This window comes from Mixophyes fleayi, chromosome 9 (assembly GCF_038048845.1).
Source record: "Mixophyes fleayi isolate aMixFle1 chromosome 9, aMixFle1.hap1, whole genome shotgun sequence".
Lineage (NCBI taxonomy): Eukaryota > Metazoa > Chordata > Amphibia > Anura > Limnodynastidae > Mixophyes > Mixophyes fleayi.
In genome coordinates, this window is record NC_134410.1 from 12865328 (window position 1) to 12879125 (window position 13798).

At 40.7% G+C, this 13798-nt stretch overlaps 1 protein-coding gene across 1 annotated transcript in view; it reads left to right on the top strand.

The window, feature by feature from the left end:
• Positions 1-1435: 1435 nt before the first annotated feature.
• Positions 1436-13798, top strand: part of LOC142101977 (RLA class II histocompatibility antigen, DP alpha-1 chain-like) — a 22912-nt gene continuing 10549 nt past the window's right edge. The window contains exon 1 of the mRNA XM_075186470.1: positions 1436-1612. Coding sequence (XP_075042571.1) covers positions 1522-1612 — 91 coding nt within the window. The 5' untranslated portion in view covers positions 1436-1521. The remainder of the gene's footprint in view (positions 1613-13798) is intronic.

Below are 13798 nucleotides of genomic sequence, written 5' to 3' on the forward strand. Positions count from 1 at the left end.
AGGGGATTGGGAGGAATAGAGGACATTGGGAGGTTGGAACCTCTTCTTCGGGGTTAAGGCACACACCAGCATGGTTTCGACATGCTACAGTTTTGCATACAGGTATGCAGAAGCAGTGTGATTTACTTTTTATTTTTTTAATTTTATATTGTTACTGAGACTTTTTGATCCGGTGGGTGACCCAACTATTATTACATTAATGCTAACCCTGTGAACTCCCTGCTGCTGGATTAAGCTGCTCCACTTACATAACTAATGTGTATACACCATCCACTGGTGTGCTGACTCTGTCTACTTGTGACTGCTCCACCTACATGTGCAATGCTTTGCCTACTTGTGTGTTAGCTTCGTCAACTGTGATAGACGGACTCTGCTTACCATAGCGTATTGCATTTGCCTTGTATAAAAACCAATGTGGCTCGAGCTAATGGAGTGCTAACTCCGCCTACAATTTGCCCCGCCTACCATTTATTGGTCCCACCTACATGAGGCCACTTTCAGAATTTTTCCAGGGCCACTTTAAGTTCCCAATCCGCCCCTGGTATTATGTGTGTGTGAGGGGCCACTGTGTGTGTGTGTGTGTGTGTGTGTGTGAGGGGCCACTGTGTGTGTGTGTATTATGTGTGTGTGAGGGGCCACTGTGTGTGTGAAGGGGGGGGGGGGCAAACCAATATCTTGCCTAGGGCCCCATGAGGTGTAAATCCGGCTCTGATAGATATATATATCATGCATTTGCAAATATGTGTAGCAGAGTTCTTTAAAGTGCTAGCCACACCCCCACATTAGGTTGGCCACACCCACTTGGCAAATGTCACTCCCACTTTGATGGGGGGCGCCGGTGCCCTGTCTCGCCCAGGGCACTGAAATGTCTAGTTACGGCACTGACGAGAAAGAATCACTGACGTGATGGCAGTTGGTCTTTTTGTGGCAGGGCTGAAATGCAGTGGAAATGTTGTTTTTGGGATAAAGTTTATTGTCATGGCAAAGAGGGTCTTTGAAATTAATTGCAATTCATCTGATCACTCTTCATGACATTCTGGAGTATATGCAAATTGCCATCATATCGGCCTTATCTGTGTGAAGTTTGTAAGTTCTCCCCGTGTTTGCATGAGTGTCCTCCGGGTGCTCCGGTTTCCTCCCACACTACAAAAGCATACTAGTAGGTTAATTGGCTGCAATCAAATTGATGTGTGTGTGTGTGTGTTAGGGAATTTAGACTGTAAGCTACAATGGGGCAGGGACTAATGTGAGTGAGCTCTCTGTACAGTGCTGTGGAATTAGTGGCGCTATATAAATAGCTGATGATGATGATGACTTGCCTCTGAGACAAGTAAGACCTTTCTTGTATGCTTTGAGCAGGAACAGTCTACCTGGTAACTAGTGTGTCATATGTTACAAATATTCCTATTGGCCAAAAACTCCAGAACAACTCCGTATTATGTTGCGAAAGATGCTTGTGTGTCTCTGTAAAGCTCAGACATTTATTAGAGGATCTGTGGACAAGTTGTGTCTCTGTGTTATATGAACAATATGCCACAAAGACAGCACCTCCACCTGGGCTACTTATACCTGATATGTGTATTAATCATGAGCCCCAGCCAGGGTATTGAAGGTAAGTGGAAGCATGAATCATCTAATACATTAATGGGAGGTAGGTGACAGTGAAAATTATTTTTGCTTTATTCATTGGATGCTTTACACTGGGGGCTGCTGTATTAGTTTTATCATTAAATTAAAAATGGCATTGAACTAATTCAACAGGGAGTGCAGACAGAGATAAATTGTACTAATATTCTTTTCTTGCTCCTACCCCTCCAGATCTCACATCCACACCAGGAATGGAGTTTTTTTATTTTTTTAAATACATCTTGTAGAAGTGTTTTGCAGACACTTTTCTAGCAATTTACATGTGTAACCTTTAACCTTTAAATCACTGTAAAAAACATAGAGTTAATTTAGTACCCTCAATAGTATTGTTAACAATATTTAACTTAAGTGCTAAATAGAACATATATCTCAAAAGTGCTAAGGATGAGTTCCACTTGTCCTTAGCACTGAAATATTTCAAATTTAGTAAAAAAAAACTACTTTCAAGTTTCCCATTGGCATTTACTGATGGTGGAGATCAGGGGAGGAGGCAGAGGAATGACTACATCATTGTGTCGTATGATGATGTCACTGAGGGGGAGGAGCTAGGCCACTACACTACAGAAAAAATGAATCCCCTTTTTCAAATGATTTGGCCACTTAGTAGTCATTGTTTGGTGATCACATGTAATCACCAGACCATAACACCCTATCCTACAGAAAATATTAAGCAGCTGAGGGATAGTGGAGAGGCGTTGTAATGGCGAGATCTCCCCCGTCCTGGTTCCAAGAAATTGTGGGAGAAATAGTCCCCACTTTCAAATGATGCACCCTCTGAGTATTATTGTCTGGTGATCACTAGATAATAGCACATTAAACTACAGAAAGCATTAAGAATTTCAGAGATGGGGGGTTCTAATGCGCAGATCTCCTCCATCCTGGCTTCAATAAACTTAGGGGTACCCTCGTTTGATGCGGTAGGTTGCCTACATTTCATTTAAAACCGTGCAAATTAGCAAAAAACAAAACAATATGCATTGTCATTTTCAAGTTCAGATTTTAATATATTTTTTGCTGCTTTAAAAAAGGTGGATTGATGCCAAAACAAGAACCACAAAGTATTTCTTGTTGCTGTTTAGAAAAAAATACACACATTTGCTTTTAGTTCACTGTCTTTATAATATCTTTTTAATAGCCATCATTTTCCATGAGCTATTTGTCCCGGCCATTGTCATGATGACCGGGACGTCACTTCTGGTGATGTCATCCTGACCGTCTACTGGGCAACGGTCGGGATGCCAGGTCAGTGTAGTTAGTGCCGCGTCCCAGCCTGAGGCAGTAGCCGAGCGTGAGCGCGGATTCGATTATTTCGTTAGCCCTTAGGGTCTTTTCTCATTAATTTGGCCACCGCTGGCAATAATTACAGGGCTTGCCCTTAGGCTTCCATTAGTCCATTTCAGTATATAAGGCAGGGAGGGCTTAGCCTCCCTGCCGGTTATAGCATTCAGTTCATGATAGCTGACCTGCTTCTGTTTGTTCTGCTGAACTCTGGATTGATTAACCGTTGTATGACCCTTGGCTTGTTATTGATCTTTGATTGTATACTGGTTGCCTTGACCTCTGTCTTGTAATTCGGATATTTCTGCTCGCTGCCAGCCCTGACCCTTTGCCTGTTTTCTGACCTCGTTACCTGCCACGGACTTCTGACCTCAGCCTTCTTCTAACTACCCGCTATCAGCCTGCTCACAGCCTCCTGTTTCTTGCTGCGGTACAGTCGCCAATGATAAACTTCTACTACGCTAGAGCTTAAGACCTGGGGGCATCTGAGTACCTGTGAGCACATAAAGCTCTATGGGAAAGGCGACTGCTATAGGTGAGCAGTAACACTATTTTCTGGATTTACCTTCCAATTGAACACATAGACAATAACTTTGCTATTGGACATAAGAAATACTTGCTTCACACAAATAAAATATTTCTCTTTCAGAACTTACTATTTCAAAATGTGTCACTACATCGGCATAAAAGACTTTTGTGTTGATCAGCAAACAGGATTCACTCCTCAGACTATATTATTAAGGACATTTATACCTCTAGAATCTTTTATCATCTTTGTCACTGGATTAGAGCTGCATGTATCTTTATTACGCACCTACCCACAGAGGCCTCTGTAAAGAGATACTTGAAGTGTACATGTTTGTATATTGTTCCATATTTGCACAGACCACCTATCATCATCATCATCAACATTTATTTATATAGTGCCAGCAGATTCCGTAGCACTTTACAATTGAGAATAAACTTTAATAAAACAATACTGGGTAATACAGAGAAGTAAAAGTTCCCTGCTCGCAAGCTTACAATCAATGGGACCTAGCCTTGTCCTGGCCAGGACAATTACTGCTGTTATCTATAAGCTGATTTGTTTGCATAATAAATTGTTATTATAATTCATCTGTATTTTGTAGCCTTAGAATAGTACTATAGGGGGGGTATTCAATTGTTAGCGAGATCCGCTAAAATCCCGCGCTCAAAAAATATTACCGTTAATACAGTAATATTGCGCGTAAATACCGTTAATACGGTAATTTACTCGCTGGATTTCAGCTCAGGGAGCTGCGAGCTGAAATCCAGCGAGATATTACTGTATTAACGGTAATATTTTTCGAGCGCGGGATTTTAGTGGTTCTGGCTAACAATTGAATACCCCCCTAGGAGTTAGTATAGGAGTTCGATATCATCATTTGCCACACACTTACTGTATATCTACACTTCTTTAAGCGCCAAGGAGATCCTATTTTTTGTTTAATTAAAAATCCCCTACTTTTTTGGCTGTTTTTGATAGATTTTCTTTTTCTTGAAAAACAAGGGTACTGTAAAAAAAAAATACTGATACTGATATTAGAATGTGTCCAGCCCAAAAAGTGACAGAATAGGCTCAGCACAGGGGTGAAAAAAGCCTCAGAGGTGAAACGATTTAACAAACATAAATAAAAAGACATTGATCCTCTGCACTCACCAAATACATTACTAGTGCTATTTAATATACTTCTAGCTGTTCTCTGACCATCTCACGCCAAAGTCAGCTTTACAGACCAAAAAATATATTGATCTGTACATTTGTAATACTCAGAAGCACAGAATTCAATAACCTTTTTATACACTACATTACATGTAGAAATGTTAACAATTGAGTATAATGAATAAATAGCTATATTATCAATCCCTATATTAAAGGAAGTAAAGAATTTCTTTATACACTGCATTACATGTATAAGTTATTCCATAGAAATTGCATTGCTGGACATGGTCCCTGCAAGATGCGCTGATATATGTGGCTGCAAATAACTGTCACAGTTTCCAGACCACCCAGGAGGTCACATGTTCCAGGTCACCCAGCAGGTGCACAGGGATAGTTCACTAACTGTCACAGTTTCCACAGTAACCAGTAGGTGCACAGGTGTATTGGCAACTGTCACATTTCCCAGAGGACAATGATAATGTATTGTTGTAAATGGCGGGTGCACGTTTTGCGAAATAACTCCGAAACTATGCAACACCAATATTTTTCTGCAAATCTAAAGATCAAGACCTTTAATTTGGTATATGATGTGCCATGCTCAGGCAACGGCATCATAGAAATAAGTAATTCATAAAAGTTGTACTTATACTTTTAATATATAGATGACCAATATCTATTGATCATATTTGCCTACTTTTTTTACCTTGGTTGTCTCAGTCCTCCTTGCGTCAGGAAACCTTTGTGAGAATTGCCTGCTCACTCGGGAGTTCAGGGTGTCTTCCTCAAATTAATTACAGTCCTGGACATTCCGTGAGAATAAGCAACTATGTTATTAATACACATCACAGCATATTTACTTAGTGTGGACGGATCACTTATTGTATAAATGTATTTCCTTTAGTGGCGCAGTAAGCATACTGTATGTCATTGTAAATGTATTTATTTCTGTATTATAAATTTGTTGACTCTGAGGTAGTGTGCCATGTGGGAGGCAAACCCATGTTAATTAAGTGTGAGTGACGTGAGTATCCAACACGTTCTTTTAGCTTGAATGCCAAATGCATGTCAGACACTGTATAAAAAAACCTGCATTTTATATTCCAACTTGTATTCCAATTGTACTTCTGGATGATCACCAATACCTCTAACTGGTGTGAAATGGTCCTTTTAAGGACCGTTTAAGATCAATAAACCATTACTGCTTTCAAGATTCTGCCTGATGCCTATTGGTTTCAAATTTCCCAACGCTCAATACAAGTTTTATGAATGTTGTAAGCAGTAATATAGTGTGCTTAATAATGGGTGATAGTGCAACATTAAACACCCACACTATCACCCATTATTCCTGCATGCTATATTACTGACTACAAAATTCATCAAACATCCTGTATTGAGCACTGGGAAATTTGAAACCATTCTGTTATTCAGGAGTATGCAGTTTGCTCTTACCCTCAGCTGCACATACAGGTATTACTGTAATGTTAGTGCGCTTTGATCCCCTGTTCACATTTGCCTGATGGCTATTGCCTGCTGTATCCTGTGACAGATAAGGGCTAACACTCTAACCCATTCTCCAGCTGTCCTGTGTTAAACCCAGTGTCTGCAACAATACTCTGCCCACTACCAAGTAGTCCTAATCTATGGTAAGCAGTTAGAAGGAACCAGCCATAGTCCTGATCCAAAGGAAGCAGCCAGGAGGAACCAGACAGTCATCAGCAAAGAGGCGCTGCAGCAGATATATCAGCTGTAGTTGGCGAGTGTCTGGTGGCAGGTGACACCAATAGGAGTGGTCAGCAATGGCAGGTTACTGATCGACAGAAAGAAACCCAGATAAACTGTATTAAGACTTAAATGGAGACAAGGTGGAGACCATCTGGTCACAGTTTATAACTGGTGACACCAGTGGAGGTTAAAAGGACAGGGTGGCAGTGTAAGCCCATCCTATCACAGGTTTTGGGTGGCCAGCAGTGGTGGCAATCCCAGGTGACTTTTTGAAGACCAGTTCGGGAAAGCCGAGTTACTCAGGAGAGTAGTAATTGCAGCAGAGAGGACGGCACAGGATGGCTTAATACAGCAGAATGTCCAAGGTGGATCTCAATATATTCTGCCACGTAAGAGGCATTGACATCCGTTGTCAACGTGCTGAGTAGCTGGAATCAGCAACACAGGTCAGAGGTGGAGGAAGCTGGCTGCGACAGTGACTGAGAGTACAGCCCAGGAGCAACCATAGAGGAACCTGTAAGAACCTCCCAGAGCCCAGCACCTGCTCACAGCAGCAGTGATGCTGCTGCTCCTAGTAGTCTGCAAGCTCCAGTGGTGAATAGTGTCGACTACCATGACCTCCCTGTGACTGACCCCATTTTGACTGACCCTAGTAACCCTAATGTAGACCTCCCTGTAGCGTGTCCCAAATCAGCCAAAGGAAAGAGTTTAGTGAAGATTAGCTCTCTGATCCATCTCTCAAAGTCATGAGGTGCCAAGTTGGCAGCAACCATTCAGCTTGTAAGCTTACGAGCAGGGTTCTCTTACCTCTCTGTCTGTATGTATCACCCAGTATTGTTTTATTAATGTTTTGTTCCCAATTGTAAGGCGCTACGGAATTTGCAGGCGCTATATAAATAAATGATGATGATGATGATGGAGGTAGGGAGTGTGACCTGGCAGAAAGGATTGCGTACAGGGATTGCGTAGAAGGGGATAGGCCTGACAGGGAACATGTTTAACTGGTGGTCTCACTGCTTGCAAATAATGTCAGTTATCCATGAAATCCCTATGGCCAGACACCAGGGGAGACACCGAACACTGAAGCACCTAACACAGAACTTTTCTGGCCTAGAATGTCAGATGATGTCAGGGCCTTCTGAAAGTCCCGTGATGTATGTCAATGGCTTGGGTGCTCCAGTGCACCTGCTCCCCTCAGATCTGTGCCAATAGTTGGGGAACCGTTCCAGCAATTTGCTGTAGCTATAGTAGGATCCCTGCTTGTCTCGAGAAAGAGATACATCCTCACTGTGGTAGATTAGTAGATTATGCCACATGATATTCTAAGGCTGTGGCTCTATCCGCCACCACTGCAGAATAGGTAGTGGATGCATTGTTAGGGATGTTTAGCAAAGTCGGATTCCCCAGTGAGATCCTAACTAATCAAGGGATGCTGTTGATGAGTTAATTGGTCCAAAGTGAAGTTGGTGTAGAGTTAGTGTGCTGGGATATGTAACTGGCTGCCCATAATTGGTAACAGCTGGGGTCAGTGCTGCTTTTGTAGATGAGTTGGTCAGAGCTCAGGCTTAGTCAGTAAGACCTGGGAAGATCATCTACAGCAAGCAGGGTTGGTGTTAGGGAAGATTTGCTGGGCAGGTCTGATAATTTGGGCAGATAAGAGTCAGATTTGGAAGTCAGAGGTGCAGTACCTGGGACATCATATGGGGGGAGGAAGGGATAGGTTTAAACAAGCAAAGTTAGAGGCAATCTGAGACTAGCCTCAGCTCACGACCCAGATACAGGAATTGGCATTCTTAGGGGTTGCTGGACACTACAGATGGTTAGTCCCTGATTTCAGTGCTGAATCCCTTGACAGACCTCCCCAATGTAGTATTCTGAACACCCCCTGTGAGCTGGCAAATTATGACAAGGACTGTATTGTACAAACTGTTCGGTGGTGCTCATTATTCCCACGCTTTTAATACTGACAACGAGTATATAGACAAAACAATTCTGCCAGCATCTTCCTTCATCATGATTGGCTGAAGTCGCTTCACAGAAGAGTTCGCCATGGCTCCTTGTCGGGAAGCAGCCATCTGGACTGAAGATGTCGGGGTAAGTCTTGTCGGTGTAGTCAGCACCGTTAAGCCGTACCACACCCCAAGTGGGGGAGAGGTGTGGCTGGATCACTTATACATAACTTATTGTATAACTGTATTTCCATTAGTGACAGAGTAAGACGATCCTGTCAAACTTAGAAACTAGAAAACACTAAGTGCTAGATTTACTAAGCTGCAGGTTTGAAAAAGTGGGGATGCTGCCTATAGCAACCAATCAGATTCTAGCAGTCATTTTGTAGAAGGTACTAAATAAATGAAAGCTAGAATCTGATTGGTTGCTATAGGCAACATCCCCACTTTTTCAAACCCGCAGCTTAGTAAATCTAGCCCTAAAAATCTTTAACATCTGAATATCTTAAAAATAGTAGTCCAGCAAATTTATTTTGTAGATATTGAATTCACCCATTTACTCCTTTAACTGGTCATTGGCCCAAATGTTAACTGTTTTAGTTATTTCCTTATTGTATAGTTTATTATTTTCTTTTCTCAGTAGAATTCTATGCACATTAGAGAGGGAGACGTTCAGCAGCAGTCTAATAGTGTACAAATAAGGACAGACCCTGTCACTGGGCTTTGGTACAAATAATGAAAACATAATTACTACAGTTCCTTTCCCATCATAACTTAGTGTAGCCTCGTTTTGCACCTTTTTTTACTTTTAGAATACAAATAGCTGCAGGCCCCAATGTGCAGGTTAACAGTACCTCTATTTAGGGGCTCTTCAATTTGGCAGTCGGTCCCTCGCCAGGTACCCTCCACCTAGCGCCTCCATCCTCCGGTAAGGCTCCCACCTCAGACAAAATTGCTCTTTGACTGATCACAACTGCTTGTATAGCAGCCCTGTACCTAAATGGGGGCACTAATAATTACTATAAGCCTCTGGTGAGCAAGCCCTCCACCAGTGACTCAGGAAAACTCCAGTCCCTGGCTCTGACCCACCACAAGCTTGCTACGGCCCACTAGATCTAATTAGTCGTTCCTACTTCACTCTGAAGCTTCTTTCTCCTCTGCAACATCTTTACACAGACATCTCCCACACGACTCCGTCACAAGTTCTGCTACAACATCATCACGGGCCTCACGCTTTGCACCTTAGTCTTCACTCCTATGTACCTCTATTTCACTTATTGCTTTCCATGTCTCTTCACACTGCTCCATACCGCAAATTAAACTGTCCCACTTGATCCTACACGCTCTCCTCTAGAATGTAAGTTCTCACTACCTTTTGTCTCATGTCTGTCGTCTATCCATCTAACTTGTATGTCGCTTGTCATGTATGATGCTGAATTTTTATATATGCTATGCAATTTGTTCTGTTAATTGCATCCATGGATTTATTATTCTGCTTAATTGTACCCCTGTGAAATATGGTAGGCACCTCGGAATCTGCCTTCCAATTTGCCTTATAACCACTCCATGTAACTAAGTTTTCTGATTTTTGGTGCTTAGACTGACAAACTTGCAAAAGCAAATAGATTGTTATACAAAATACTTTACTGAGTCTCAATCCACACATCATTCAAAGCAAACAGTTGCTCCTTCACAAAGGACTCCATATTGCAGTGCACAGCTATGCACAGTAGCGTAAATCCAGACTCAGATGGTAGTAAACAGAGAAAAAACAAACACTTCAATGCTAAAAAACTGTAAGCTGTCAAACAGCCTTTTTAAAATGGTGAATTTAAAAGATTTGCCAAATTAGGTAATACAGCTTTAAGAATAACACATGCAATTTGCCATTTGCTCTGGAATTAAGTTGTGAAATATTTTTCTCGAAAATAAAATCTCCATGATGGGTAATACTGTACACTCTACAACAGAAAACCAGCAGATGGTTCGTGTCAATATGGGACTTATAGATTACATATAAGGGTGAATCAGGGAGTATTAGGCATGCTCTTCAGCTAAAAATAGCTTGAGTACAATTGGTATGTTCCTTCTTCTCCCATAAGCTCTTAGGGGTAAATGTATTAACCTCCGGATTCTTGAACTCCCGCGAGTTCGGCGTCTTCAGCGCTTAAATTTAAAGCGGCGCTGCCTTGTAAAGGGAAGCTTCCCTTTACAAGGCAGCGCCGCATTAAATTTAAGCACTGAAGACGCCGAACTCGCGGGGGTTCAAGAATCCGGAGGTTAATACATTTACCCCTTAGTGTGTAAAATAAAACACCTTTGTATCATCTGTCAGGTAGGAGATTTTAGAGTTTTGTAGAATATGTAATTTAAGATCTTTATTTAACATTTTTTATCTAATCAATAGATTATTTAACATTTTTAATCTATTGATTAGATAAAAAAAATGTTAAATAAAGAGCTTAAATTAAATAAAAAATGCAATTATATTTATAGATCGTATACACATATACACACCCATGATATTATATACACACCCCAGGGACTGTACTAAATATTATTTAGAAAGTATAAGTTACTGCAGTAGAGTTAATCAAACTGACACAAACAATGGATATACTGTACATAGTTGACAACAATTTAAAATAAATTCCAGGTATAGTTTGCTGCAGAACATCAAGGCAAATCATCTATGTGGGCCAGTTTATCAAAGGTCATAAAGCCCCATTGCCCATTTTGGCCGGCAAACAGTCTTTCTTCACTTTGGTCTATCTAGGGTGGGGGTACCGCTGTCATTACGCCAAATACCACATTAAATGTCACTTCCATAAATATGTTCCCTGGTGCTGTCTGCATGGATCTTCATGTAGCACAATACCCATTGTGATGTGGTCACTGAACTTAGAATGTTTTGCTTTTATTTTGCATTTCAAATACTCTACTTTAATTAAAATCACCTTTTATAAAGCCCAGAGGGATATCAGTAATCAAATTAAATACACATAATTTAATATATATATATATATATATATATATATATATATATATTGTAGTATAATCAGGGGAACAGGTATCATCTCCTGGCTGAACAGCAGCAGTAAGACATACGAGTCCAGGAGTTTCTGAATAACAGCCACAGCCAGTTTATTCACCAGCTTGAAAATAGGAACAAAACACAAATAAAATCCTAGCCGTCTGGCTTCTAGCTAATACATTTATGGAGGCCTCTCTCTCATGTGTAGGGCGTTATGTCCAAACCACATGTAACTGTTGCTCCCTGCAACAGAGTGTCTCAGAAGGCAGCTCACCTCTCCCAGGTCTGAGACTCTGTCTGCATATCCCAGCTGCCTTATTACAAGCACCTCACAGGTGCATCCCTTGATCAGTCTGTTAGAGACTGATAGAACAGAATACCCGGACTGGGCCTTATGTATACAAAGCTGGAAGCCTGGGACACATACCTCTGTATCTAGGCTCCTTCCAGTGACTCTGTCACAATATATATATATATATATATATATATAGTTTTATATATATATATATATATAAAACCAACAAGTTGATATAGATGGCGCTAATAACCACAGCGTGACAGAATTATCAATATAAATCAAATACAATAAAATATGGAACAGTTCCAGATAAATAGTTGGCTCAAGTGTGAGCGGCAGCCACGATAACCTGTAGCCAGATGGTCAATCCGGAAATGGGAATACTGCAACAAAAGACAGGCACGGCGCCTCAATGTGTATTATCAATTGATTATATATATAGACGGATGTAATAAGCTGCGTACCATGAGTTATTCGTAGGTCGTCTTAATTGTATATGGGAGATTCTCCTTCCGGGCTGTCCTCCCAATAAATCACAGCTCAGACAATGCAGAAAAAACAAAAATAACATAGAGTAGTACGGTCATGGTATATGTCACGCTTCTTGTGAACATGCACACCACCTATTTAGGTATCCTTATTGTGAGAAAGAAACCGTATATACCCAAAGTGGAGATTCATATGCAATATATTAAACACCCACGTGATGTATATAATGAACTGCGTACCAGATGTTTTCAAGGTATAAGCATAGATGAATTCCTTGGATAATCAAGTATATATTCTCTCCATCTCCCTCATTCATGGGCGGCGAAAATGACACAGAGAGGAACGGTATAAATATGGCTTGAAATGCCTTTCCCCCACAGCAAACTAACAAGGGTGTGCCTGAACTCCTTCAGGCACACCCTTGTTAGTTTGCTGTGGGGGAAAGGCATTTCAAGCCATATTTATACCGTTCCTCTCTGTGTCATTTTCGCCGCCCATGAATGAGGGAGATGGAGAGAATATATACTTGATTATCCAAGGAATTCATCTATGCTTATACCTTGAAAACATCTGGTACGCAGTTCATTATATACATCACGTGGGTGTTTAATATATTGCATATGAATCTCCACTTTGGGTATATACGGTTTCTTTCTCACAATAAGGATACCTAAATAGGTGGTGTGCATGTTCACAAGAAGCGTGACATATACCATGACCGTACTACTCTATGTTATTTTTGTTTTTTCTGCATTGTCTGAGCTGTGATTTATTGGGAGGACAGCCCGTAAGGAGAATCTCCCATATACAATTAAGACGACCTACGAATAACTCATGGTACGCAGCTTATTACATCCGTCTATATATATAATCAATTGATAATACACATTGAGGCGCCGTGCCTGTCTTTTGTTGCAATATATATATATATATATATATTAGGGATGTGCACCGGCGACTTTTGAGGTCTCGTGTTTTGTGTTTTGGATCCGGATTTTCGTTATTTTTGAGGTTCGGATTTGTCTCGCAAAACACTTGACGAAAGGTCTCGGTTCGGATTTAAGGTATTGGATTCGGATTTTTTTGGAAAAAAACATAAAAAGTTTAAAAATCAAGTTTTTGGGCTTATTTTCACTCCTAGGCTATTATTAACCTCAATAACATTCAATAACAAGCATTTCCACTAATTTACAGTGTATTCTGAACACCTCACAATATAGTTATTAGTCCAAAACGTTGCAACAAGGTATCTTTCTGGACTGCGTAGAGGAGTGGGTCACCACAATATATTAAAAACCCTGAACTTTTATGATTCGCACCAATAATTGTACCTGGACTGCGTAGAGGAGTGGGTCACCACAATATATATTAAAAACCCTGAACTTTTATGAATCGCACCAATAAATGTACCTGGACTGCGTAGAGGAGTGGGTCACCACAAGATATATTAAAAACCCTGAACTTTTATGAATCGCACCAATAAATGTACCTGGACTGCGTAGAGGAGTGGGTCACCACAATATATTAAAAACCCTGAACTTTTATGATTCGCACCAATAATTGTACCTGGACTGCGTAGAGGAGTGGGTCACCACAATATATTAAAAACCCTGAACTGCTGGATTGGTTTTGCAAATTTGGTTATAATTATTATATTTATTTTTTTTTAATTTTTTATTTTTTTTTACTTTTTTTTT